The 26,894-nt window shown below is 47.7% G+C and overlaps 4 protein-coding genes across 6 annotated transcripts; 3 read left to right on the top strand and 1 right to left on the bottom strand.

The window, feature by feature from the left end:
* Nucleotides 1-70: 70 nt before the first annotated feature.
* Nucleotides 71-6,661, top strand: asah2 (N-acylsphingosine amidohydrolase 2). The gene is made up of 22 exons (XM_029133739.3): nt 71-324; nt 1,918-2,040; nt 2,158-2,292; nt 2,389-2,498; nt 2,931-3,074; nt 3,165-3,341; nt 3,405-3,532; nt 3,597-3,674; nt 3,760-3,880; nt 4,132-4,257; nt 4,328-4,414; nt 4,485-4,589; nt 4,667-4,748; nt 4,816-4,931; nt 5,001-5,095; nt 5,169-5,208; nt 5,289-5,387; nt 5,458-5,553; nt 5,716-5,865; nt 5,937-5,993; nt 6,103-6,191; nt 6,337-6,661. The coding sequence occupies exons 3-22, from the start codon at nt 2,172-2,174 to the stop codon at nt 6,533-6,535; spliced, it is 2,220 nt and encodes a 739-aa protein (XP_028989572.1). The 5' UTR covers nt 71-324; nt 1,918-2,040; nt 2,158-2,171; the 3' UTR covers nt 6,536-6,661.
* Nucleotides 6,662-6,721: 60 nt separating this feature from the next.
* Nucleotides 6,722-12,111, bottom strand: LOC114845581 (protein FAM13C-like). Of its 2 annotated transcripts, XM_029133744.3 has the most exons (11): nt 11,709-12,109; nt 11,403-11,592; nt 10,085-10,376; nt 9,306-9,447; nt 9,012-9,093; nt 8,677-8,861; nt 8,526-8,609; nt 8,282-8,377; nt 7,997-8,208; nt 7,823-7,924; nt 6,722-7,679 (listed from the first exon to the last, which is right to left on the bottom strand). In XM_029133744.3, exons 2-11 carry the CDS (start codon nt 11,467-11,469, stop codon nt 7,556-7,558), a joined length of 1,386 nt encoding a protein of 461 aa, XP_028989577.1. In that variant the 5' UTR covers nt 11,470-11,592; nt 11,709-12,109; the 3' UTR covers nt 6,722-7,555. The 2 variants fall into 2 exon arrangements, with proteins under 2 accessions (XP_028989577.1, XP_028989576.1); XM_029133743.3 differs by having other exon boundaries at nt 11,403-12,111.
* A 122-nt stretch (nt 12,112-12,233) lies between these two features.
* bbs1 (Bardet-Biedl syndrome 1) lies at nt 12,234-16,144 on the top strand. 2 transcript variants are annotated; one of them, XM_029133742.3, is made up of 9 exons: nt 12,234-12,461; nt 12,537-12,635; nt 13,118-13,215; nt 13,292-13,700; nt 13,797-13,979; nt 14,072-14,203; nt 14,430-14,536; nt 14,606-14,726; nt 14,827-16,144. In XM_029133742.3, the coding sequence occupies exons 4-9, from the start codon at nt 13,329-13,331 to the stop codon at nt 15,655-15,657; spliced, it is 1,746 nt and encodes a 581-aa protein (XP_028989575.1). In that variant the 5' UTR covers nt 12,234-12,461; nt 12,537-12,635; nt 13,118-13,215; nt 13,292-13,328; the 3' UTR covers nt 15,658-16,144. The 2 variants fall into 2 exon arrangements, with proteins under 2 accessions (XP_028989575.1, XP_028989573.1); XM_029133740.3 differs by lacking the exons at nt 12,234-12,461; nt 12,537-12,635 and adding an exon at nt 12,675-12,907.
* Nucleotides 16,145-21,065: 4,921 nt separating this feature from the next.
* On the top strand, nt 21,066-25,893 carry minpp1b (multiple inositol-polyphosphate phosphatase 1b). The gene is made up of 7 exons (XM_029133746.3): nt 21,066-21,652; nt 22,079-22,270; nt 22,448-22,642; nt 22,804-22,901; nt 23,019-23,149; nt 23,340-23,473; nt 23,861-25,893. Exons 1-7 carry the CDS (start codon nt 21,247-21,249, stop codon nt 24,109-24,111), a joined length of 1,407 nt encoding a protein of 468 aa, XP_028989579.1. The 5' UTR covers nt 21,066-21,246; the 3' UTR covers nt 24,112-25,893.
* The last annotated feature ends 1,001 nt before the right edge of the window (nt 25,894-26,894 follow it).

Raw genomic sequence — 26,894 nt, forward strand, 5'->3', positions numbered from 1 at the left:
TTTCTTATTGCACAACAATTTTAGAATGGTCAGTGTAAATAAATAAATGTTGTATATATCCACACGTGGGTGCCTGTAACATGGCGGAGTCAAGTATCCACTTAAATGTCTCTGGAGAGCGCTTATTGTTTTCTTTCGCAAGTTGACACTTCCGTCTGCGTGTCGAACGCGTTCCATGAATTATATGCAATAGATCAACAAACTCATACGGATAAACGCTACTGTCTGATGGTTGAAATGCTGCTTGCTGCTCAAATCCAGGACTGGATTACAGAGCGCAGGCTCTAACAGATAGGTAACATGTCAACTGATGACCGACTTCCGGTGAGTTGTTTTTGATTCACGCACACGCACAGATCGGGTTACGTACGCAAAGATCGGGTTATGTACGCACAGATCAGTTTACATACGCGCAGATCAGGTTACGTACGCACAGATCGGTTTACGTACACGCAAAGATCGGATTATGTACACACAGATCAGGTTATGCACGCAAAGATTGGTTTACTTACGCACAGATTGGTTTACCCACGCAAAGATCGGTTTACGCACGCACAGATCGGGTTACATATGCACAGATCGGTTACGTATGCACAGATTGGTTTACATACGCACAGATTGGTTTACATACGCACAGATCGGTTTACGCACGCACAGATCGGGTTACATACGCACAGATCGGGTTACATACGCACAGATCGGGTTACGTACGCACAGATTGGGTTATGCACGCAAAGATTGGTTTACATACGCACAGATTGGTTTACATACGCACAGATCGGTTTACGCACGCACAGATCGGGTTACATACGCACAGATCGGGTTACATACGCACAGATCGGGTTACGTACGCACAGATTGGGTTATGCACGCAAAGATTGGTTTACATACGCACAGATTGGTTTACATACGCACAGATTGGTTTACATACGCACAGATCGGGCTACGCACGCGCAGATTAGATTACGCAAGCTCAGATCGGGTTATGCATGCACAGATTGGTTTACGCACACACAAATACAACCTGACCCTAATTTGACTCCACATACATTTGCTGTCCAGGCAACATCATACTACTGATTGCATCACACATGATCAACATGTCTGCTGAGCAGGTTAACTGTGTCATGAGCTCTGAAGGAGTTCACACCGATGGAGAAGCAGGTGAGGAGAACTGAGCGTCTCTGGAGGCTGTGTGACGATGGTTCAATCAGCTCATGGTTTTGTTTTAGAGGCTCTTAACCACAACAGTAAAGAACAGACACAGCTTCGTGTCTGTCTTAAGCAAGTGGTAACTGGTCGGCTTTGACTCCAATGGCAGCCTCAGCGCTGCCGGGTGGAGCAGCGCCAGTGGTATTGACTACAAGCAGCATCAGCATGAAGCTCCGACCAGTGCAGTAGGTATGAAGACATTTGAACCGTGAGCGTCTGTAAATCAAAATATGAAATGACCGACCTGACACTGGAACAGAACCAAGTCCAAAAGTCTGAACCAGTAAACAACAGTGAGTCCTCGCGTGTCATCTGGTTCTCACCAGCTTTACACAGTCCAGAGAGCAGGTTTCCCCAGTGACCCAACAGGTGGTGGTGAAACCATTGGACTGTAAATGAGACAATAAAGGTACGGTTAAAGTCCACATTCTGGTTCTGTTCCAGGTACCAGTTATCGTCCTTCTAACTTCATCACTGGTTGGGTCAGCAGCAGAAGCAGCTGGTGCTGAGTGTGAGCTTTGCTGCAGCAGCTTTGGTTCCTCCTGCCCAGTGGGAACTGCTTAGACCTGTCTGTTGTTAACAGCCTGCACGTGTACCGTCAGCCCTGGTGGTTCTGTATCTGTCTGGACCTTGACCTTATTTTTGCAAGGTCAGAATGTGTCTGTAGATGTTGACAGGTGACTTTTATCTGCTGCTTATCTTCAGATAAGGTCAAACAGTAAAACACGGATCCGGCGTCCAACGCTGTCACTGCTGCCTGAACCAGAGCGGAGCTGAGTCCAGCTCTGCTTAGCTGGGATCCATTACCGGTTCTGACTGAGTTCAACGGTGAGTGAACCAGTGTGTTGCGTTCTGTCCTGAGTAGCAGCGCTGAGGGACTAGATCACCGTCTGACGGTTGGCCTCTGAGATCTAAATGTTGGTTCTGTCATGGGTTCCTTTCTAGTGCTGAGTGCCAGCATGGCCCGGAAGAGGTGCGAGCTTTCTGGCCTGGAGGCGGCGCTGGTCGTGCTGTTCGTCTTGATGACGACTGTGTGCGTCGTCCTGATCTCACTGATGGTCGTCTGGAAAACAGACACAGGTAAGAACCAACAAAAGTATTACAGAGGAGAACCAGAACAGAACCAGTGCTGATCCAGAACTGATACCTCTAATAATCACCCATCGCTGCTGGCAGATTCTGACCCGGATCCAACCCATCCTCCCAGTCCACAGCCTCAGCAGGATCCCTACCTGATCGGAGTGGGCCGGGCCGACTGTACCGGGCCACCAGCTGAAATCCCTATGGTCAGTACCGTGCTCAGAGATAACACTGGGGTGGGGGGGGGGGCGAGGGGGGTTCTGACTAAACCAGCCCAGCTCACGGACCAGACCCAGTCCAGCAGCTACATTGGGCTCTGCTGGTTTCTCTTTTGCTGCTTTGATCTTCACATGTAATTTGGATCGGATAGGACATGATTAGTAGAGAAAGCAAACTCCAAAGAGCAGCGGTTACGGTTGGACTGGGTGTGTTGGGTCTAAAGTTTATGGCAGTTAATAAGACAAACTGAGTCACATTAAACACAAACATCCACAGAACACAAACTGCAAGAATGAGCACCAGGACATGGTGCAGGTTCAAGCTTGGTTCTGTGTGTGTGTGTGTGTGTGTGTGTGTGTGTGTGTGTGTGTGTGTGTGTGTGTGTGTGTGTGTGTGTGTGTGTGTGTGTGTGTGTGTAGATGGGCTACGCCAACCCTCAGCAGACGGCTGCAGGCATACACACTCGACTCTACAGCCGAGCCTTCATCATTGACGACGGGAAGCGTCGAGTCGTGTTTGTCACTGCAGACGTGGGAATGATTTCACAGAGGCTGCGGCTGGAGGTGGGAGCACAACTACAACATTAATCTGATCATTAGAGGAGAACCGATTCCAGTTCTGGTCCAGAGCTGCTGTTTGTGCTTCGTGTGCAGGTTCTGCAGGCGCTGCAGCGGAAGTATGGGGACCTGTACCAGCAGGAGAACGTGGTTCTGAGTGGGACTCACACCCACTGCGGACTGGGAGGGTATTTCCAGTACACGCTGTTCATGGTGACCAGTAAAGGCTACATCAAGGAATCGGCCAAAACGCTGGTCAACGGCATCGTCAAGGTGTGTAATTTACTGACTGTAGCACAGCAGGTAAAAGGTTGACCCACAAACATCTGTTTCCAGAGCGTAGACATAGCCCACCGCAACATGAGACCAGGCAGGATCTACCGGAACCGAGGAGACCTGGACGACAGCAGCCTGAACAGGAGCCCTCACTCGTACCTGAACAACCCGGAGGGCGAGCGACAAAAGTGAGCGATGACACGAACACAGAACAAATCTCGTGAAGTCGTCTGTGACTCCTCGTGTTTTCAGGTATAAGACAAACACAGACAAGAAGGTGGTGGTGCTGAAGTTCACTGATCTAGATGGGGATGGCATTGGAATGATCAGGTACCAACACATCCCCTGATGATCACCTGCGTTCTGAGCCACCAGGTGCTTCCTGTGTGAGGATGTCGTTTCTCTGTCTTCACAGCTGGTTTGCCGTCCACGCCGTCAGCATGAACTACACCAACCAGATGGTGAGCAGCGACAACATGGGCTACGCTTCCTACCTGCTGGAGCAGGACAAGAATCCTGGAGAGCTACCTGGGCAGGTAAAGGACAACGTATGAAGAAGGCCACAAACCGAACATGAATGTTCAGTCCAGATGCAGAATAAGGTTCCTGCACAGATATGTGAAAGACATGTGTCATAACAGGCTAATAACATGTTAACAAGTTTATTATAACATAACAGGTGAACATGTTGTGTCATAACAGGTTAATAACAGGCTAACCTGTCATGACACGTGTTCCCCTGTTGTTAATTACAATACCATTAATACCACAGTTCTCGCTCTCTTAGGGAAGTTTCGTAGCCGGGTTCTCATCCAGTAACCTTGGTGATGTCAGCCCCAACACCAAAGGCCCTCACTGTGCCAACACCGGGCTGCCCTGCGACTACCTGAACAGCTCCTGTCCAGTAGGAGGCGTAAGTGTGCCCCGCTCATGCATGGATGCAGCTAAGGAGCAGATGTTAACCTTGCTAACGCTATCTGCAGACCGTCATGTGTCAGGCGTACGGACCTGGACGTGACATGTTTGAGAGCACGAGGATAATTGGACACAACCTCTACAGGAAGGCCAAGGTACCGGTGCTGTAGTTGTTGGGACCGGTGATAAACCTCCACGTGGATCTGAGTGTTCGTGGTTCTGCAGGAGCTGTACGCCGGCGCCACGGAGGAGGTGACCGGGCCTCTTCACGCTGCTCATCAGTGGGTCGACATGACGGACGTCACTGTGCAGATCAACGCCACGCACACGGTTAGAGAGGGGGCTGATGGGTAACGATGTTCAGCCTCTGGCCAGAGCCGGTCTTGACTTTGTGGTGTGTGCGTCAGGCCAAAACCTGTAAACCAGCTCTGGGTCACAGTTTTGCAGCAGGAACCATTGATGGAGGAGGAGGCCTCAACTTCACTCAGGGTGACGCCACCTTCTCGCTCACTGCCGCCTCCATCACCGGCTCCATCTCAAAGCGTCTTTTGTGCAGGTGCTGTGGAGGGTGATCCGTTCTGGGACGGGATCAGAGACGCCATCTTAGGCAAACCGTCTAATGACACGCAGAAATGTCACGACCCCAAACCGATCCTGTTCAGCACCGGGGAGGTGAGAGCAAACAAACAGGCATCCTGGATGAAGCTGCTGAGGCGCTGACCTGGTCCTGTGTCTGTGCAGATGAACTGGCCGCTGCCCTGGCATCCGAAGGTGGTCGACGTTCAGATCATCACCATCGGATCAGTGGCCATTGTAGCTGTTCCTGGAGAGATGACGTAAGTTCCCTTTACTGGCAGCTCTATGATAGCAGCACTGGACCCGTGTCACTGTGTCTGTGTGTGTTGACAGAACCATGTCAGGCAGGAGGTTGCGGGAAGCTGTCAAACAGGTGAGAAGGATTAGCTGGTGTGAAAACACCACAGTTCATCAGTTTAATAAACCATCTCTGTGTTTTGGTTGTTGTGCTAGGAGCTGGAGTCTGAGGGGACGATCAGGGACACGGAGGTGGTGATTGCTGGTCTGAGCAACGTGTACACCCACTACATCACCACGTATGAGGAGTATCAGGTACCTGTAAAGTAAAACAGTCTGCGTCTGTCAGGACAAAGTGTGTCACCTTGTTCACCTGCGTCTCCAGGTGCAGCGCTATGAAGGAGCCTCCACCATCTACGGCCCGCACACGCTCAGTGCCTACCTGCAGAAGTTCAGAGGTCTCGCCAAGGCAATCGCACAGGTGAGACTGAGCAGCTCAGACCTAAACTGGCTCCAAGGGGCAGGACTGGATCATCAGCTTCAGCCGGATCTGCTTTATACAACTTAGTTCATGTTTAGTGGTGAATAAATGAAAGATGAACATAAAGCTAAGATTGTTTCTTGGATTGTGGTATGTTTTTAGGGCAGAGAGTCTGAGCTGCCTCCTGGACCTCCGCCCCCCTTCTTCACAGAGTTTCTCTTCAGCTTGATTCCTGCCGCAGCCATTGACAAAAAGCCAGACAACAGCAGCTTCGGCGACGTCCTGCAGGAGGTTCTCCCCATCTACAGACAGGTGGGGTGCCTCAGGGCTCCAGACTTAGGCCACTCTCCAGTTCTATTCTTTTCATTTGTGGTATTTTTCAGGGGGATGTTGTCTCGGTTACATTTGTGGCAGGAAACCCTCGACATTCTGGAGACATTGTGAGACACAAACCAAATTCTCCTTCGTCCTTGTTCCTTCGTTTGTGGTTTTAATATATTATGGGATGCAGGAGCAGCAGCTAACGTCTCTCCCTTCTTCATGTTGTAGAGAGATAAAACCTTTGTTACCGTGGAGATGTTTGACAACACAACACAAACCTGGGATGTCGTCCACACAGATGCATCATGGGAGACGAGGTACCGTAGTCTTAATATTTACAAACCAGCAAATATTACTAATGTTACAGACTCATTTGAATGACCTGACCTGGGGTGTCTTTGTTTTAGTATTTGCCTGAGATAAAGAACATTATGTTTCATCTATTAAGTTGTTGTTTTGCAGATTTCACTGGCTGAAGGGCTCAGACCGGCAGAGTAACGCCACGGTGGAGTGGCACATCCCCCGGTCGGCCCCCGACGGCTCCTACAGGATCCGACACTTCGGCCACTACAAACAGTGGAAAGGTCTCCAGCCCATCATCACTGCGTATGAGGGAGCGTCCGGCGTCTTCAGAGTCACGGCCAACTTCTACTCTGGCTGATGTTCACTGCCACATTAGAGAAGAACCCAAAGGACTCGTTTGGTATGAGGGCTAAACGTTAACACCTGCTTTGTTTATTTAATGATGTATGTATGTATGAAGTAAATAAAGCTTCCTAAATTCACAGTCTGGTGTTTCTCTCTCTCTTTGTATCTGGCTTCCCCCCAGTAAAAAATGGTGCAGATGTGATAATAGCAAAAATATTTATTTAAACCATATGTATATAAATGTATGAAGCAACAGCACGAAGACATTTTCACCACTGTCAAGCAGGAACTGGTTTAAGCACTGACATGAACCGGCAGAAATTACCTCGGCCACTAAAACACAATGAGACATTTCACAAACACATTAGTAACGTAAAACGTTTCACCTCTGCTGCTCTGAGATGATCGAATGCAGTGATGGACTTCACTTCCCTGGTTGTCACTGCAACAACACATGTTGGGTATGTTGTCTTTTAAAGCCAGATTCTGACGGTTTGTCAGCTTTGTTTTCACTAGGAGTCAATATGGTTCTGGTTCCTCTGATCCAAACATCCCAGCTGTGATATCTTAGTGAACTTTCACTTTTCACTTCGATTCTGACCCGTACGAGTAAAATGACACGTATCGAATCAGAACAAACTCACTCTTTAAGGTAAAGTGCTGTGATATGAATGGTCTGCTGTGACAAGCAGAAATCTGTACATTGCATCTGTATTTCCGGCCTTCTCCCAGGGAAACGGGACCAAACCTCAGACAAACATTGGCCTGCAGGTCCCGTGTCAGCTTTAGTCTTGGTTCTGATTGACAGCAGCTGATAGATTAAAGTGCTTCCAGTCTGACACACAGACATTTGGTCCTGAAAAGCCCGTTTGGTCCATATGTTCCTTTAGGTGGAATGAAATTAGGATGCTGCTGGTGAACGATGACCTGAACGGTGGGAAACTGGAGATGCTGGGTTTTTAACACGTAACATGTGGGCAAACATGTGGGCTACCATAGATTCTGGTTCTGGTGGGCGGGGGTCCATCTCCTCTCACATGGGTTTGGTGACGTCCTGTTTGCTGAGCAGCACTTCCAGCAGCCGCAGCTTTGCTTTGAGCTGTTTGTAGTCCTGGTATTCGTCCTTCATGAGGCTACGATCCTCCTTCTGGCAAATTCTGGCACAAAGAACAAACATTTACCTTCACAGACGGAACCTACAAAAACGGGACAGGTTCTGATCCAGTTGTGGAACATGGACCACTAGATATGTCTAGATATGTACAGATTCTACTGTAGACGGCTCAGGGCTGCCTCTCACCTTCCAGTCTGTCGGTAAAATTCATTCTCGAACTCTCTCAAAACTTTACGCCTCGTCTTCTTTTCTGCTCTCGTTTCACGCAGACACTGCAGCAACTGAGACCTGGATCCAAATACGAGGGGTTAAAGCTGGACAGGTACCACACGTCTGTTTGGTTCTGGTTGTGGTACTGACCTGGAGGCTGCGTGCAGGTTGGCCATGGTGAGAGCTGGTGGCTGACGGACGCCCTTCACTTCATCCATGGGGGACACGAAGGCCGGGTCGCTGTCCCGGTCGCTGTCCTCCTCGCTGACGGGCTGCCGAGTCGGCGAGCAGGAAGGCAGGACGAGCAGCTCGTCCACAGTCATTGAGCTTGTGGAGTCGTCGTCAGAACCATCCTCCTCCTCCTGAGGAATAGATGTGAACAGTAAAGCCTTGTAATGGCCCCTTTCACGTTGGTTCCCCCGAACTGGATCTTACTATGGTGCTGAAGGTCGGGCTGGCGCACAATAGACGCTTGATCATTTGGTAGCGGTCGTACAGAGGCTTCACCAGGTTCTTCTCTTGCTTGTTGCCCTAAGAGGCAAAAGTACAGACACCAATGATGCTGAGCTGGGGTTCCACTCTGGGAAACAAAGGTGATGATGATGATGATGATGATGATGATGATGATGATGATGATGATGATGATGATGATGATGTAACTGGAATGAGCTGGACCCACCGGGCGTCCGTGCAGACTCTCAAAGTACAGCAGACACTTCTGGAGCGTGATCTTCTCCAGCACCATCTGGGCCTGGGTCATCTCCTGCACACACAGGCACCATTCAGTCTTATTCCAATCAGGGCAATGCCGCTGCAGAGAGACAGCGTACCTTCATGTTGTCGGGGAGGCCCAGAGCGTGTCTCTTTTCCCTCAGTCGTCTGAACAGAGACTCCACAGTTTCCTCCAGTGTGGGTTGGTGCTCTGACGCCCCCTGCTGCCCGGCGCCATACCTGTCACCACTCGCATTGGCGTCCTCCTCCTTCGACTCAAACACCGACTGTCTGAGTCTGAGCTCTGCAGAGAAGCCACACACCAGTCAAACCAGTATAACAGACCAGTCAAACCAGTACAATAGGCCAGTCAAACCAGTACAACCAGTAAAACTGACCAATTGAACCAGTACAACAGATCAGTCAATCCAGTACAACAGAGGACACAATGTACCTTTGAGCTGTTTACGAGCCTTCGCCAGCTCATTCATCACTCGAACAATTTCCGGGTTTGAGTATTTATCATTGTGGGATGGCTGAGATGGAAAGAAGAAAGCGAGTTAGCAATAAGTAACATCATCATCACCATCATCATCATCATTGGATCAATCAAAGGATCTCATTCAACCTGTTACAGGAGAAACACAGGGATCAAACAGTCAACCATGTTACAAATAAATCACTGATCACTGTGGAGGCAGTCAGAGCCCGTCTTGGACTCAGACCTGTCCCTGGGTTCTGGCTTTACCTTGTAGTTCATCTCCTGCTCAAACTGATCTTCGAACCTGCGGACTCTCCTCTTAAGAGTCTGAATGTGTCTGGTGAGGAAGAGGACGGAGGAGGGACACTCGTCATCTGATCCATCCATCCTGCCCATCCGGAACCGAGATCTGGGCCCAAACACAGACAGTAAACAACATAGCCAAGGCACAGATGAATACAGTAACACATTAGGCTGTCACTGCTCAGGAAGTTACTGACGTCTAACAGCTTGTTGTGTTATTGTGTTGTCCATCATTAATGCTCGTAGTTTAATAGAATCTTCTGGTTTACTTCCTGTAGCTCTGAAGCATGAAACGTGCTGTGGTTGACCCGTTTCTGTCTACTGCATCTTATATAAAGTCATCATCTCTCTGACCCACAGTCTGAAGCTCAGAGTTGTGACCCACTTTAAGTCCTGACTGTTTACTGAAGAGAAGACGACAGACGTCACTTCACTTCTAAAACAATAGGATAATATAAGATAAGACGATACGATACGATACGATACGATACGATACGATACGATACGATACGATACGATACGATACGATACGATACGATACGATACGATACGATACGATACGATACGATACGATATGATACGATAAGATATGACTTTATTGATCCCACAAAGGGGAAATTCCTGTGTTTCAGCAGCAGTACAACATGTCTGAAGTCGGTTCTGAAGTATCCATATCCATAGCTATCCAGTGTCCAAAGCTAAGATCCTCTTAGTTCTGACCAAACAACCAAAGCCCGACTCACAGCATGTACTGCTGGCTGCAGGGTGGCGATGGTGCAGAGTCTGGGTCCGAGTTGAACCTTAGGCTGTGGCTGAGGCATCGAGGGGACGGCAGGGGGCTGGGCCCGCCTGACAACAGCTGGAGCAGAGCACCACCTCCTTCGCCTCCTCCCCCTTCGCTGCCAGGGCTGTAGGCCTGCGGGGAGCAGGTGGGGTTAGGGGTGGGGGGGTGCGGGTCGGGGCAGTGGAGGAGGACAGGGGTCATTGGCGGTTGTCTGGGCGCCTGTGGAGCTCGGGGATGCACCGTCGGCAACTCTGCAATGACACAGACCATGAATTTAGTGAACCGTGACAGACCTAAGTCATACAGAAAGCAGGAGGCAAGAGGCAGGAAGCAGAAGGAAGAATGCAGGAAGCAGGAGGCAGGAAGTAAGAGACAGGAAGCAGGAGGAAGGAGGAAGGAAGCAGGAGACAGGAAGCAGGAGGCAGGAGGCAGAAAGTAAGAGACAGGAAGCAGGAGGCAGGAAGCAGGAGAGAGGAGGTAGGAGGAAGGAAGAAGGAGGCAGGAAGCAGGAAGCAGGAACAAGGAGACTGGAAGCAGAAGACAGAAAGCAGGAGGAAGGAGGTTGGAAGCAGAAGACAGGAAGCAGAAGGAAGGAGGCAGGAAGCAGGAGACAGGAAGTAAGAGACAGGAAGCAGGGGGAAGAAGGCAGGAAGCAGGAGGCAGGAAGTAAGAGACAGGAAGCAGGGGGAAGAAGGCAGGAAGCAGGAGGCAGGAAGTAAGAGACAGGAAGCAGGAGGAAGGAGGCAGGAAGCAGGAGGGAGGAAGCAGGTGGCAGGAAGTAGAAAGCAGGAAGCAGGAGAGAGGAGGAAGGAATCAGAAAGCAGCAGGCAGGAAGCAGGAAGCAGGAGGCTGGAAGAAGGAGAAAGGAAGCAGGAAGCAGGAGGCTGGAAGAAGGAGAAAGGAAGCAGGAAGCAGGAGGCAGGAAGCTGGAAGCAGGAGGATGGAAGCCCAGCGAGTCACTACATGCTCTCCCTGAGTTCACTGCTCAAAGTTTTTTAAATTTAATATAAATGTCAGACACTTTTACCTCAGATGCTTTAAAATTAGCAACCAGGATAAACAGACTTCAAAACACAAGAGAACAGTTGCTGTCAGTAGAGACAGACAGACAGACAGACAGACAGGCAGGCAGGCAGGCAGGCAGGCAGGCAGGCAGGCAGGCAGGCAGGCAGGCAGGCAGGCAGACAGACAGACAGACAGGTAGAATGAAACACAGGCAGACAGACAGACAGGCAGACAGACAGACAGACAGACAGACAGACAGGTGGGGGTTCTACCTGCTGGGCTGGTCTCGGGGACACTGTGGCACAACACCAGTGTCTTTCCCTCCTTCCCTCCTCCCATCTTGGCCGGGCCACCAGGGCTCTTCTGCTCCTTGCTGCCCAGAGGAGGGGGGCTCTCCTCTGGGGAGGGACCCAGTGAGGGGCCCCCGTCCACCTCCAGTGCCTGGAGCTTCAGCAGAGAACTCTGCAGGCAAAAGCAGAACATGCCAGACACGCTGATGCAGAAATTAGCCTGATTCCAGGAGGAGCGACGTCCAGTCACAGGGACATGTGGTGTACAGATATTAGCCTGGTCCCAACCTATGTGAAAGCAGACGTGAGACGTGGCTCAGAGTTTGTTACAGCTGCTCTGTCAGTCTGTCTGATGAGGTCAGGTTCCATCAACTGAAGCCATGTTGTCTCCCTCTGGTTCAGCTTTCCCACAGACTAGTCACCTCCACCATGCAAACAGGAAACAGCACCTTCTTATAGGATGTCAGCGAGGGAGTGTCCAGGAATTAGTCTCCCCAGCAGCCAAAAGACGAGCTGAAATGTCTGAGATTTTCCTCTGATTCTGCAGGTTGACTGATGATGATGATGGTGCTGATGCTGGTATCCTCCCTCCTCGCTCTTCCTCTCATTGGCTCTGCTCCTCGTCCCCCCTCCCTCCCCTGCTGGATTACTCATCCTCAGGCTAGTGCAGAGCAGAGAGGGGAGGAAGCATGGGGATCTTTCTGATCGTGAGGTTTTTCCCGCATCAGTGGGGGATGGGCTCGTTGCTGACATCACTCTGTGCGTGTTTAACTCTCATTCATAAAAACGCCTCCTCAAGCATTCATGCAGAGCTGCCCCTCAGTGGGTAAATCTACTCTTAGCCAACTTCAGGAGATTAAACGCCACACTGCTACAACAGATCCCTTTAGAAATCCTATAAATTACTGTAACGAGGCCCAAATAAAACTAGCCTAAAACAACTTGGATATATTTTGTAACATAATTTCTACAAATTCAGTCTCTTCAAGCAATACAACACCCCTTTGTTTTTGTTTATTGATTTCATTCATCCACTCCGAGGTGACGCACGTTGTGATGTTTCTGCTCCTCGTGTTCTACTGATTTTTCTTTTTATATATCTCTTTTCATTTTCAGTTGTTCTAAAGCTGCTGTGGATTTTAAAGGTTCAGTTCGTCTTCAGCGTTTGGATCAGACTCCAGCCTGTTAATTCTACGTTGTGTTTGTACGTTTCAGGTAAGTTTTATTTCATGCAATTATTACGGTAAACAGCGGTGAAATTGACGTCATCATTGGGCGACATCGTTGCCACGCTACAGTGGATTTTAGCGGATTAGCGGTTCTGAGATTATTTACCTGCTGCTTTAACGCTTTACCTGGATCGAACCTGGACCCGTGAAACGGTTTATAAAGTTTTCGGAGAAGAACCAGTGTCATAACAAACACAAGAAGTTTTGGAGGACGTTAGATAGTGATACGCAACGACGCGGTTGCCTTGACAACGGCAGGTCAGCTCACAGTTTGATCGGTGCTAATTGGCAAGCTAGGTTATCTTAGGTTACAACCTATGTATGTATGTAATAATTCATGCTGGTGATCGAGTAACGGTTTTTAATAAATCGTAAATCGTTTGTTGGTGACTAGGTTCATGGTTATGTTCATCTATTGGTGCTACCAGTAGACTGTTACTGTTGGTTAAACATTTTTTAAATTTTTAGAAGACCATCCAAAACTTCAGGCTTGTGCTTCTGGAGTCACTAGTTCCTCTGTAAATCGATGGTCTCTGCAGCCTCCTTGTGACAACTGGCACTTCCAGGTAAATCAAAGCTATTTTCATGGATAACATAGATATAGTCATCATAAGCCCTGAGACTCTGGTTTGCTGTCAGCAGATTCTTTCTGTGGGTCACCTGTTACATCCTGGTCGTCATGTCTGAGTCGGGCAGTGACGGAGGGAAGTGGTTGGATGCTCACTATGACCCAGTGGCCAGTCTCTACACCTTCTCCTCCTGCGTGGACCTGGCAGACCTGAGTGGGGATGGGGAGAGCCGACTGGTGGTGGGGGACCTGGGCTCCGGCTCATCTGGGATGAAGCTGAAAGTGTTTCGGGGCACGGCGCTGATGAGTGAGAGCACCCTGCTGGACCTGCCTGCCGGCCTCGTCGCCTTCTTCATGGACCTGCACGAACCACGCATCCCCGCCGTGGCAGTGGCCTCCGGACCCTGCATCTACGTCTACAAGAACCTAAGACCCTACTTCAAGTTTACCCTGCCCAGTCTGGAGGTCAACACATTGGAGCAGGTCAGGACCCGTTGGACCTCACACGGGGGTTTGAGTCAGGAATGGGTTCTTTTGGTTCTAGTGAAGTATATGTGATTGTTACTGTGCTCTGGTCAGGACGTGTGGCAGCAAGTGAGAGAGGGTCAGATCGATCCTCCTACCCTGAAGGAGATGTTGGAGAGCATCAGGATGAAGGCTGATGTCCCGCTCTCCGTCCGCTCCCTCAGGTTCCTGTCTCTGGACACCAGTGACATGGGTGAATATGTCCAGCTGCATAAACAGCAGCCAATCAGACGGCAGGTGACCTCACTCGTCCATCATGTCTTCACTGGCACTGAACAGCAGCAACATAACTGTCTCATTCTGCTCTATCGCTCCTCCTCTCATTTCAGACGGTCATCACCTGCATTGGGACTCTGAAGAAGAGCACGGCGGATGAGGACGGTGTCAGCTGCTTGGTGATTGGTACCGAGTGCAGCGACGTCTACATCCTGGACCCTGAAGCTTTCATCGTACTCTACAAGGTAAACTCTTATCAACACTGGGATGGAAACAGACAGGGACCAGCTGCAGGACTAACAGTAATATACCCCCAACACACAACGGTGGAGCTTTTATTAGCAGGTGGTGACTTCTCCATTAACATGTAACAGTTACCAGAAAAGTAGAAAATTACACATCTCTGACAATAGAGCAAACAGCTGAATGCCTTAGCAGCAACTAAAAAACGCTGAACCTTTTTTGATGAAGATGTCACTGCCGGCTGCTCCCACCCTAATGGACGTGACAGGTCAGTACGATGTGGAGTTTCGTATCACTGTGGCCTGTCGCAACGGGAACATCTACATCCTACGCAGGTGAGTGTCGGTTGATGAGGCATTTGTGGACTCTTTGACTTTTGTGACGTTTGTGTTGCTGCTCCTCAGAGAGTCAGACAAACCCAAGTACTGCATCGAGCTGGCGTCTCACCCAGTGGGTCTGGTCAGGGTCGGTAAGATTGTGGTCGTCGGCTGCGCTGACGAGAGCCTGCAGGGCTTCACGCAGAAGGTGAATGACAGTAGGTTGGGGATGGTCCCAGCAAGTTAAACGCCATCTTCTTCCAGTGCTTGTTGAGATGATTTTAGTCTGTGGTTTGTCTTGTCTTCAGGGAAAGAAGCTGTGGAGGATTGTTCTCCCTGCTCCCATTATCACCATGGCTGCCATGGACCTCCCTACTAGAGGCTTCCAAGCTGTTCTGGTGGGCCTGGCTAACTGTGAGGTCCAGCTGTACCGGGAGAAGAACCTCCTGAGCACCATAAAGACGCCTGATGTGGTGACCAGCATCTGCTTCGGCCGTTACGGGCGAGAGGATGGGACCCTCATCATGACCACCAAGGGCGGAGGCCTGATGGTGAAGATCCTGAAGCGGACCGCCGTGTTCGACGACAGAGACAGCAGCGCCGGGCCGCCGCTGGCCCAGAGTGTCCGCCTCAATGTCCCCAAGAAAACCAAGCTGTACGTGGACCAGACGCTGAGGGAGCGTGAGAACGGCCTGGCCATGCACCGCGCCTTCCAGATGGACCTGAGCCGCCTGCGACTGGCTGCAGCTAAAGCCTACGTCAAAGCGCTTGAGTCCAGTCTCACGCCCATGTCCTCCAGCCTCACCGAGCCACTGAAGATGAACGCGGTGGTCCAGGGTCTGGGCCCATCCTTCAAACTGACCCTGAATGTCCAGAACACGGCGGCCTGTCGGCCCGTCATGAACCTGGCTGTCAGCTTCCTGTATGATGAGAACCTGTACAGAATGAGGAACCCGTACATGAGGATCCCTCTGCTGGTGCCTGGACTCATCTACCCCATCGAGACCTTCGTGGAGTGCACCAGCGACAGGGGCATCTCTGACATCATCAAGGTTTTCATACTGACCAAGGGCCGGAGCTCCCCACTGCTGACCGCTCACATCAACATGCCTGTGAGTGAGGGGCTGACGCTCAACTGAGAGGCGCACCCTCAGAAGCCTCCAGCACAGGCTGCAGAGGTGGCAGAGGCCACAGAGGCCGAGGACTTCGTAGCCATCAGAGCCCAAATAGGCCAGAAGTTGCAGGAGTTAATAAAAGGACACAGCACCACCTGCTGACAGCTGCTGTAACAGCATGATGACATCATCACAGAGCAACAAACAGCTGATTTCTGTGACATTGGAGCAGGGATGTCAAACCGTCCTGCTGGTTTACCAGCTCCCCCTGCTACTACATCAGAGAGAGTTGGAGAGCCAGCAGAACAGTGTCCCAGGAGGAGTGGCACTGGACACCAGGTTATTAGAGGGTTCACTGCTATTATAAATGTTAGTTAGTTTGTACAGGTTCATGTTGAAACTATCTAAAAATACATTTGATGCTTTTTTAGACATTTAGCAGAACATCTGCATTCTATATATTCTGTTGAACTGTATTAATAAACCAAAACAGTTATAAATTTATCAAAAACATTCTGTCGGTTGATTTAGTTTAGGTTCCTCTTAGACCAGTGTTCAGTTTTCTCAGGTTTCCAAACCAGGATGTGTTCAAACTCGGAGCAGTTCAGTTTATTTCCGCAGGACCAGTTCACAACAAGTTGAATTATGATCTACAACAAAAACCAGGAGAGGGATTCTGTAAATTTCAGATAAAAAAGTGAAGTTTATCAAAATGTAGATTAAATGCAAGTGAAATCCATGAACCCAAAGTCAAATCTTGATTTTACTACAAATCAGTGACGATGATGAAAATCATGAAGCTTTTGAACAAACACGTTGACACGGTAAAAAGAGGAGAGGAGCCTCAACAAAACTCAAATCACACACAGAGGCCGGAGTAAAGGTTGACTCCACCTGCTCTGACTGTGTGTGTGTTTGTGCGTGCATGTGTGTGTCATTTTCAGGAAGAAGAGTGCAGCGTCACTCCACTTTTATGGGACAGAAAAAGGTTTGGTTCCGCAGGACCAGTTCACAACAAGTTGAATTATGATCTACAACAAAAACCAGGAGAGGGATTCTGTAAATTTCAGATAAAAAAGTGAAGTTTATCAAAATGTAGATTAAATGCAAGTGAAATCCATGAACCCAAAGTCAAATCTTGATTTTACTACAAATCAGTGACGATGATGAAAATCATGAAGCTTTTGAACAAACACGTTGACACGGTAAAAAGAGGAGAGGAGCCTCAACAAAACTCAAATCACACACAGAGGCCGGAGTAAAGGTTGACTCCACCTGCTCTGACTGTGTGTGTGTTTGTGCGTGCATGTGTGTGTCATTTTCAGGAAGAAGAGTGCAGCGTCACTCCACTTTTATGGGACAGGAAAAGGTTTGGGTCTCACGTGCCAACAAACTGTGTGGCTTCAGGCTCATCAGTATCAGACATAGAAAATGTTCCAAAAAACTGCAGAAAGAAAATTTTAAGTGTATTTTAAACACCCGAAGAATATTTAGCTTCTTTAGTAAAACATCTGATTGTGTCTCAGCCTCACTTATTCTGGCTCGTTTCATCTAAGAGTAAACCTACGTGCAGATGTTTATGTGATACAATTACATGCAAAATGTACATCTGATTAAATTACATAAAGTCTGAGTTTTAGGTCTGATTATTTTATTGAGTGTGGAAACTTTACTGAACCCAAAAAGCCTCTCAGTGAATCAGACATAAAAAGTGTGAAATATTTGAAATACAACAAGGAAATTTGAAGCAACTGAACATGGTTCTGTGTTGAGCATGTAACCCATTGACCCGTCCCTGCTTCTCATCAAAGAAGCTCAGACCACGACCTGGCAGCTGCTGAGACTCTCCAGGGAGCACAGCCACACAGAGGAACCAGGTCTCCGGTCCCAGAACCCAAACCCAGAATACAAAGCTTGTTAATGTGGTTCTGAAGGTGTGGAGGTGGGTCAGCTGGTCAGAGGAGACTTCGTAGAAGGACAGAGAACCACCAGGATGGTCCAGGAACACGGCTATTCTACCGGAACCAGGCCACGGACCTCCACGTCAGAGACCTGGTTCTTTTGAAAAAATGACTGTGTTGCCCGGCGCACTCCTTTGTGACTCGAAACGCTTTCTGTCCACTCAACCTCCCAGTAACAGTGGCCAGTCAGACCAGTATCACACAGCAGCTGGGCGCAGTTGATAAAGCTGTCTATAAACTATGCTCACTGTGTTGGTGTCCACTGAGAGCTGACAGAAATCTGAGTAGAGAAGAGGACAAAACAGGTTCTGATGGGTTCTGCACAGAATCACTGACTCGCTCTGTGTCCTGGTCGTGTGTGGATCAGCTGTCGGAGCCTCCAGTCACTGATCAGATCTGCCGCACTGTCATCCTATAACTATTTGCTACTGCTTTTGCCAATGGCATCCACAGAAGACCAGAACCACCAGTAGTGCCTGTGGACCCATCAGAGTATGTGTCACGTGTGTCTTAAGAACCAGCAGAACCGTGGCTCAGGTCATACTTGCATTTCCTCAGACTCGTCACCATGGTCCAGCCTGTAGGAACAAAAGGTCCGGATCAGTCTGGATCATTAAACATTAAGGAACACGGTGAGAGCTCCTGCTACTGTCTGTACCTGAGGGACTCCATTCTCCAGTTAGAATCCTTCAGTCCAGCAGACAGAAGCTTCCGTGCTGACTCCTGCAGGTGGTTATTACTCAGGTCTAGTTCTCTCAGATGGGACAGGTTGGAGCTCAGAGCTGTATCTTGAAGTTTCAAATGTTCCAGTTGGGTTTTAATCTGTGGTTGGTACCAGGTTAAATACACTCACAGAGCTTTGTTGGAGGCTGTGACCACTGGTACCACACACCGAGCAGAACCTTGTCAGAACCAGAGTATTTCTTCAGGTCGAACTCGTCCAGATCCAAGACCAGCACCGACCAATGATCAGAAGACAGGTCCTGTGGGGACAGACGTCCTGATCTCAGGTTCTGTGGGATCTCCTCCACTACAGAACCCTCATTCAGCTCTCCACACAGCTCTGGTAGAACAGAGTCACTGATGTTGGTTGTTTGTCTGACAGCAGGTTAACTCCAGAGCTGATGAAGGTCAGATGGCAAGAAAGGCAGATAGATACTGAACGTTCTGATGAACAAAGCTGAACACCTGGTTCTGGTTCTGATTCTGGCCTCTCTTCTCATTAAAGTCCTGCATTAACAGTCCTGCTTAAACTGAGGCTGCTCTGTAATCCATGCCAGACTCTGTCAGGTCTGACCCGTAGAGGTTCAGGTTTCCATTCTGCAGCTGCTCAAAGGCCAGTTTCCCCAGAGACTCCATCATTGTTCTGTTCTCTGGACTCCAGTCTGGATCCGTCTCATTGTGTTTTAGTTTGGTCTGATTCAACATGTAGTGGGTGTAGATCAGAGTCATTCCTCCCTCACGGGTTTCCAGCCGGTCCTCCAGAACCATAGCAATGATCCTACAGAACCCTGGGCTGTGGCACATGAAGTGGAGGCTTTTGGGCTCTGGATGTGGGAGATGATTGTTGTGGCCTGCTGCTCCTCTTTGAATCTCTTACTGAAGTACTCATCCTTCTGTGGGTCAGTGAAGCCTCTGAACACCGTTTCCATATCGACATGCTTGGAAGGGATCTGAGTGGCTGCTGCAGGTTGTGTAGTGATCCAGAGGAAAGCAGGTTCCCCCTGATGAGGTTAAGCAACAGCTCATCCACTGAGGTGGACTCTGTGACATCAGTCAGAACCTTGTTGTTCTTGAAGTCCAGAGGAATCCGACACTCATCCAGACCGTCCAGGATGAACACGACCTCCCTGTGACCTCCGTGTAATTCCTGTGACCCGGGACCTCCGGGCTACAGAGACCTTTACTTAAACTTACCTAATACTTTACATAAACTTACCTAATACCTTGTATTTCTTTTGCACAGTTAAGGTTTTGTGTTATTGTTCTCTGTTTTGTTTTTGTTTTAAAATGAAAGAATTTCCCCATTGTGGGATTAATAAAGTCCTATCCTATCCTTACACTGGTTCTGCTTCAAGCTGCTAAAGCTGGTCTAAAAGTCAAGTGAATGCAGGCTGATGTGCACTTACCCTGGGTCAGGCACCGATTCTCCAATCTCAATTAGCATATTACCACCTGGGGCTGGAGAACCGAGTGACATAGTTGAGTGTTGTCTTTGCTGCTGCTTTGGGCTTCATCACAGTTTTGAGAGAAAACATGAAATGATGTTATATTATATAATACAAGTAAATAAAACCCAGATCTGATCCTCTACAGTTTGTAACTGAACACGTTTTCCTCAAGCGGCTGAAGAATCAGGTGTAAAAGCATAACATTGACTAATGATCTGTCCACTCACTCTGGTTCAGGGTCTGATTATTTGCCCTTGATTGGCAAATCAGTGGATGGGTCACGTATAAAATCGTGTGATCTAGTGGAGCCTGGTTCCAGCTGCTTCAGGCTTCAGAGGTGAAAACCGCATAATGTGTAATAAGGTAAACATTTGATGCGTGTCCAGTGAGAGATGACGACCCACTGAACACGACTTCAGTAACAGCACTAAAGGTAGAAGAACCTGAAACCACAGTAATAAAAAAACGGTGTGCTTGTACTCATATGTACTGTATCTTTACCTGGTACTTCTTCCTGGTACCATTTCGTCTACCTGGTGTTAGTTATTCTACCTGGTACTTCTTCCTGGTACTGGTTTTTATACCTAGCACTTTGTATGACTCAGCTTTTATTTTGTTTTGTAACAGAAGTTGTTGCATTAATTTAAAGGAACTTTAAATATTTTTATGTAGGTTTTACAGTATGTTTTCTAACATTATTGGGTCATTGGTTTCGATTCTACAGTCACCAATGACATAACATTGTGGCTGAACTGATAAACACACACTGGTGTATACAATAACTAATACTAAGAAATACATTAGTTTTATTGTTATTAATATTAATATTAATATTAATATTAATATTAATATTAATATTAATATTAATATTAATATTAATATTATTATTATTATTATTATTATTATTAGCAGACCCCCCAACTACCTCAACTCTTTAAATGTGTCAGGTTTTTGTGTTGTCAAATTTTTAGCTCTTGTCTACAGATTTGCACTTTATGTTGTCTCTTGTTGTCTCTTTTGGCATTCTGTATAAGAATGAATACGTACCGAAACCATATACCGAAAAGTATATGGTTGAAATGACAATAAAACACTACTTGACTTGACGTTGAACTGCACAAATACGAGCAGATCATCGAACCAATCAACAGCGTTGCTAATGTGATTGACAGAGGGGAGGAGCCAACCAGGTATAAGCAAAAACATGTTTCTGTTGATGTGAGCGTCAATCAAAACGATATAAAGACACAGCTGTGTCAAATCTAAGGTATATTGGCTCTACGACATCGCAGATTGTACAGACCACGACTATCCTATAAATACGGAGATTATCGTATATCTTGCAAAAATGTGTCTGATGAACATTCGTCGGTTTAAAAACTCCGGAACCTTCTTTCTGGGCCTCCGCGGTTCGTCGTTAAACCCGGAACATCAAGAAAGGAACACCGGAGGCAAATGTGGAGTTTGTGGATCCCAGCGACATGCTCCCGGCTCCTCTGCTCATGAACAGCTTCTTGGTGGCGGCTCTCAGCCTGGTTATGACCCGGCTAACCTGCTCCTCTCTGTCGGTTTCGGACATCCCACATATCGCTGCTTACTTCGGGACCAAGACCAGGTACGAAGAGGTGAACCGGCACTTGCTGCGAGACGGGTTATGGGTCAACACCTCGGTACGGAAGTCTCCGGCCGCCGAGCGGTGCACCCCGATTCACCTAACCGCTGTCATCCGACACGGCTGCCGGTACCCGACCATCCAGAACATCCGCAAGATCCAGAAACTCAGCGAGCTGGTCCGTAGAGAAGCTTCCAGAGGCTCTGATGAGTCCGAGGGCTGGCTCCGGAACATCCAGAACGGCTGGGAGATGTGGTACAAAGAGGACATGGACGGTAAGCAAAGAATGACGCTCGGTACCGAAGTGTAGTGAAGTTTCTACAGACCCAAAGCGGTCTGCAGAACCTGGACCTGGGTTGTAGGGCGAACCTCCTTAGAGATAAAATCACATACCTTTAAAAAAATTAATATTACCTTTAACTTGTTCCAGAACCAGACCGATCCCATCTGTGGTAAGCAGAACCAGAACAGAGATGAGTCTATAGAATCATAATGCAGTTCAGTATGAAACCCAGATGTGAAGTCCAGGAGGCTTCGGTGATCCGGTTTCTTTGCATATGTGTTCTCAGAATCAGAATCAGGAAAGCTTTATTGCCAGGTCGTATAGAGAGCACTTTACAGAGCTAGGAATCTGTCTTGATGTTGGCGGGTGGTGCATCACAACATACATACAAACATGACATATGAGTGCACATTCTCAGGACAGCTGGTTCCGAAGGGCAGGGAGGACCTCCGCCTGCTGGCCCGGCGTCTGGCCATCCTCTTCCCGGCTCTGCTGTCGGAGAAGAACCGGAGCAGCGGGAGGATCCGATTCCTGACCAGCTCGAAGCATCGCTGCGTGAGCAGCGTAGAAGCGTTTCAGGAGGGTCTGCAGCAGCACTGGGGAAACCAGGGTGAGACTGGGTCTATGGCCCGGATGGTACCATAGGCTTGGTTCTTCTTCACAGGCACAAAGTTGTACATTGTGACCTGCAGGTCTAGCTAGCCTCAGGTCTGTGTCGGTTTGGACCTGGATCAGCTTCTGTGTGGATCAGGTTTATTCTGATCCGGTTCTCATTGTCCCTCTTCAGATGTGGACTACAGACATGAGGTGAACGATGACCTGATGCGGTTCTTCGAACGTTGCCTTGGTTATGTGGAGGGCGTGGAGAAGAACCGCACGGCGCTGTTGGAGGTGGACAAGTTCAGACGTGGGGAGGAGATGGAGGGAGTGAGGAGGAGGATGGCCGACCGACTGGGCCTTCCTCAGCACCGCCTTACACCAGGTCAGACCCACTCACATGGTTCTGCAGGCGATGAATCACCTGCGCAACCCGATTCTAATGCAAAGTGTGAACATTCAGATACTTGAAGTGTGTTTGGACTTGAGTCAGTCTTCTATTTGACATACAGTAAAGTTCTACAGAACTCTTCTGTGCCCCCCTAGATCTGGTTGAAGCAGCATTTTTCTTGTGCTCCTACGAGCTGTCCATCAAATCTCTTCACTCTCCTTGGTGTTTCCTGTTTGACCGGAATGACGCCAAGGTACAAACCAGTCTTACCCGCATTGCTGATCGGGTCGAGGTGGATTTGACATGTTCCATATGACACAAGTTCAATATGTTTTAGGTCAGCCTCTGTCAGTTCTGCTTCTGTCTGCAGGTGCTGGAGTACCAGTCGGACCTGAAGCAGTTCTGGAAGCGTTCTTACGGTCACGCTGTCAACAGCATGTCCAGCTGTCCGCTGTTTCATCACGTCTTCAGAACACTCGACAAAGCCGGGCGTCCACGCAGGTCAGTGGCGTCCAGAACCCTGCTGGTCTTAGGAACTGATGGTTCTTTCCTCTCAGATTCTGTTCTTGTGAACAAGTCGACCGAGACTCCACTTAGCTGTGTCATCATTTTTGTGCAGCCCAGTATCACCTTTTCTATCAGAACCAAAGAGGTTCTGCTCATCTAATCTTTATCATTGTGTTTCCATCAGGTCCACTGAGGCGTCTCCAGAACCGGCCTCCATCCTGGTGGGTCACGCTGAGACCCTACTCCCCCTTCTCTCCCTGCTGGGACTTTACAAGGACCAGAGCCTGCTTAGGGCCAGTAACTACCAGTCACAGCAAGGTAAGCATCCCGTCTGCATCCCAATCAGAGACGAGGATGTGAGACGACGCCTTACGTCAGACAGATGATTAGAGAAACGTTCTGCCCGCGAAGAACCAGTCTGGTTGTTCTGACTCGGCTCCTGATGTGGTTCCATTCAATCCAGCTGTCCCATTAAAAACAGCTGCTCAGTGATGGGCTGCTGTATTCCATGCATCATGGGAATGCAGACTACTGGTACCAGGCACCAAAACTTCATTTACAATTTTCAAGTGGATTTCTGGACTTTTATTGTGGTGGGACTTAGAAATAAAATTGTCCTAGTTTTTGTCCTAAACCACATTTAAACCCATTTAGTTTGTTTATTTGGATTTGGTGTCAGAATTTTTGGCCCATCGTGTCTCATAGGAAGAAGCTTCCGGACCAGTCTGATCGTCCCGTATGCCGCCAACCTGCTCTTTGTCCTGTATGACTGCCAGCGAGGCCCACGGCTGCAGATGCTCATTAACGAATCACCAGCCCGGTTCCCTGGTCTGGAGGAGGACGCTCCCCTGTACCGGGACGTCAGGGCCATGTACCGCCACCTGCTGGACGGCTGCGACTTCCACAGGGAGTGTGAGGGACGACCTGAAGGCCGTGGACCAAACACTGAGCTCTGAAAGACAACAAGTAACAAGAACTGGTCCAGTAACGCCACAGACCCGCTTCAGACATGCACAGAATCCAGGAGGACCAGAGCCAAAACTAAGATACTGGGGGGTGGAAGCAGCACTGGGCCTTTTGTGGGTTTTTATGGGTTGGACACTATGACTTGCTGGATCCATTTAGTTCCACATAGAAGTGTCAGATCAACTGGTTCTGCCCCATAATTGGGAGAAATGTTATGGTTTGTCTGACAATGTATTTAAATTTGAATCGTGACTTTTCTATTTCTACTCTGAGCTTTTAATTTGTGACAGAGGCCAAATGTTTGTAAATGTAAGTGACTTCACCGGAACTCAGTCTAGTCTGAGCATGAAAAAGACATTTTGGAATAATAATGGAATAAGTTAATATTCTTGCAATAAAATAGCAGAATCAGGAACCAAAGAAACCTTTGACTGGTCTTATAAAACATTGTTATTAAAGTAGATTCAAGATTCAAATGAATAATTTAATATTAATGCAGAAACATTAATATTCCTCGGAATAGGGGCACCAGGTCTTTTTATAGTAAGACCATGTTTAAACTAATCTAGTTTAACACCAGCTAGCATTTCAATGAAAAATACTAATTATTATGATTAATAATCATAATAATGTTATCAAATCAGTCTCTAATGTCATGAGTTCTTGTCGCAGTGTTAGTGACCTTTTTCATTGCCTAAAGAACAATGAACACAAAACCAGATCTTTTTAACGTTTTATTATAATACTACTACAGGATGCATGAATAAATGTGAATATATGCAGAAGGAAAAAACAAGTAATAAGATAATGAGCGGTAAACATGAAACAACCAGCAATGAATTAACAGATAATATAATGTGTTGTGTGGGGGTGTGTGTGAAATGAACAGATATTTTCTGTTCACACTGTACACATCAGACTTTAATTAAATCTCCCACCACTGTGGGAGTTCTACAGAAGTTCTCAGACGACAGTGCCATTGTTGGATGTGTATCTCCCTGCAGGACTACAGGGGCGTCATCTCTGACTTTGTTGTCTGGTGTGAGAACAACCACCTGATCCTAAAAAAACGGCAGAACAAAGCTAGGAGCGAGTCCTTGATTTCAGAAGGTCCCCTCCACCACACACACCGCTGAACATCCAGGGCTCAGACATTGAGACTGTGGACACTGTTAAATACCTGGGTGTTTACCTCAACAATAAACTGGACTGGTCCAACAGCACAGATGCTCTCTGTAAGAAGGGCCAGAGTTACCTCCACCTGCTGAGGAGACTGAAGTCCTGTGGTGTGTGCAGACAGCTGCTAAGGACTTTCTATGACACTGTGGTGGCCTCAGTAGTCATGTATGGAGTTGTGTGCTGGGCGGGGGGCAGTACAGGCAGAGACAGGAAGAGAATCAACAAGCTGGATCAGACAAGCTGTCCTGGGCTGCACACTCTCCATGGAGGAGGTGGAGGAGAGAAGGTAGCTGGTAAACTAACATCCATCATGGAGAACCCCTCCAGCTCCTTCAGCACCACACTGTTACAGCCACAGGCAGGAAGGAGCTGCTGCAGGTCATTGCTCCCCACAGACATCAGACTATACAACATAACACTGCAGTGACACACATTATGTACACAGTGTATTCTATTCCATTCGTTGTTGTATGTTGTTGCTGCTGTTCTGTCGTTGTTCTTGTACTAGGTGGTATTCACTGCTTATATTATCGTTGTCGTGTAATTTACATTTTTTTACTTGATTTTTTACTTAAACATATTACTTGATTTTACTTGATTTAAGGTTTTATTTTTTTCGTGTTGTTAACACTGTTGTTGTCCATTTTACACTGTTTCTTTACACTGTTGTCCTATTTAATGTGTCCTTGCTGCTGGAGACAAAAAAATGTCCCCATCATTGGATGAAAAAATTCTATCTTATCTTATAAATTAACATATGTATGCAGATAAAAATGAACAGTTTAAATGAACTGATAAATGAACGTTAATACCTAAGAGTGTGATGAATTTGGGCAAGAGAAAAGAGCATTTGTTACTAATCTCTAGATCCTTAAAAGTTACTAGTGTATTTGGAAGGCTCCTTTCAGCGCTTTGAGAAAACACCAGCGTTCTCAGTGAAATCAAGAGAGATATTGATCTTGCCTGTCGGGGAAGAGGAAACAGCGCTTCTTCTCAGCATAAGCGGGGCCGTAGTTGTTGAGTTAGACTACTTCAGTTAGAACAATTAATTAAAATTACGGTTGCTGGATAAAAATCTCAGTTTGATTTGCGTCGCCTGAATTGACTTTCTGAATAATCCAAAATCACCATTTGTTTGGGGTTCTACTTTAAAAAGAAATTACAAAGATTAAGAACAAATGAAATAGTATTGCATAATAAAAACAGTTTCATCACTATCTAATAACACACTATAAAACACAAGTAAAAATAATAAGAAATTAGCAATGGCTTAATGTGCATATTACCAGTCAAATTATTTGTAATGTTGACGTACCTGAAATCATACTGTAATTACCAGGTCTATGGATCTTTATTCAAATTAAAGTAAAAATTAAAGCCAATTGTCTACTAAATATAAGGTGTCAGTTTCACAACACCTGAAAGTCCAGGTGTGTCCAATTCAGAACTTTGGGTCTGAATAAGTTTTTTCCTTTTTTTTAGTGAGACTGTATTCCAAGTTTTATAACGATTTCGTTGGTGCTTGGTGGAGCCTGAGGACAGGGCCTTGGTAAGAATTATGGAGACAGTCTTTGGGTCTGATTACTGATAGTTA

The sequence above is a fragment of the Betta splendens genome, chromosome 19 (genome assembly GCF_900634795.4).
Source record: "Betta splendens chromosome 19, fBetSpl5.4, whole genome shotgun sequence".
In the NCBI taxonomy this organism is placed as follows: domain Eukaryota; kingdom Metazoa; phylum Chordata; class Actinopteri; order Anabantiformes; family Osphronemidae; genus Betta; species Betta splendens.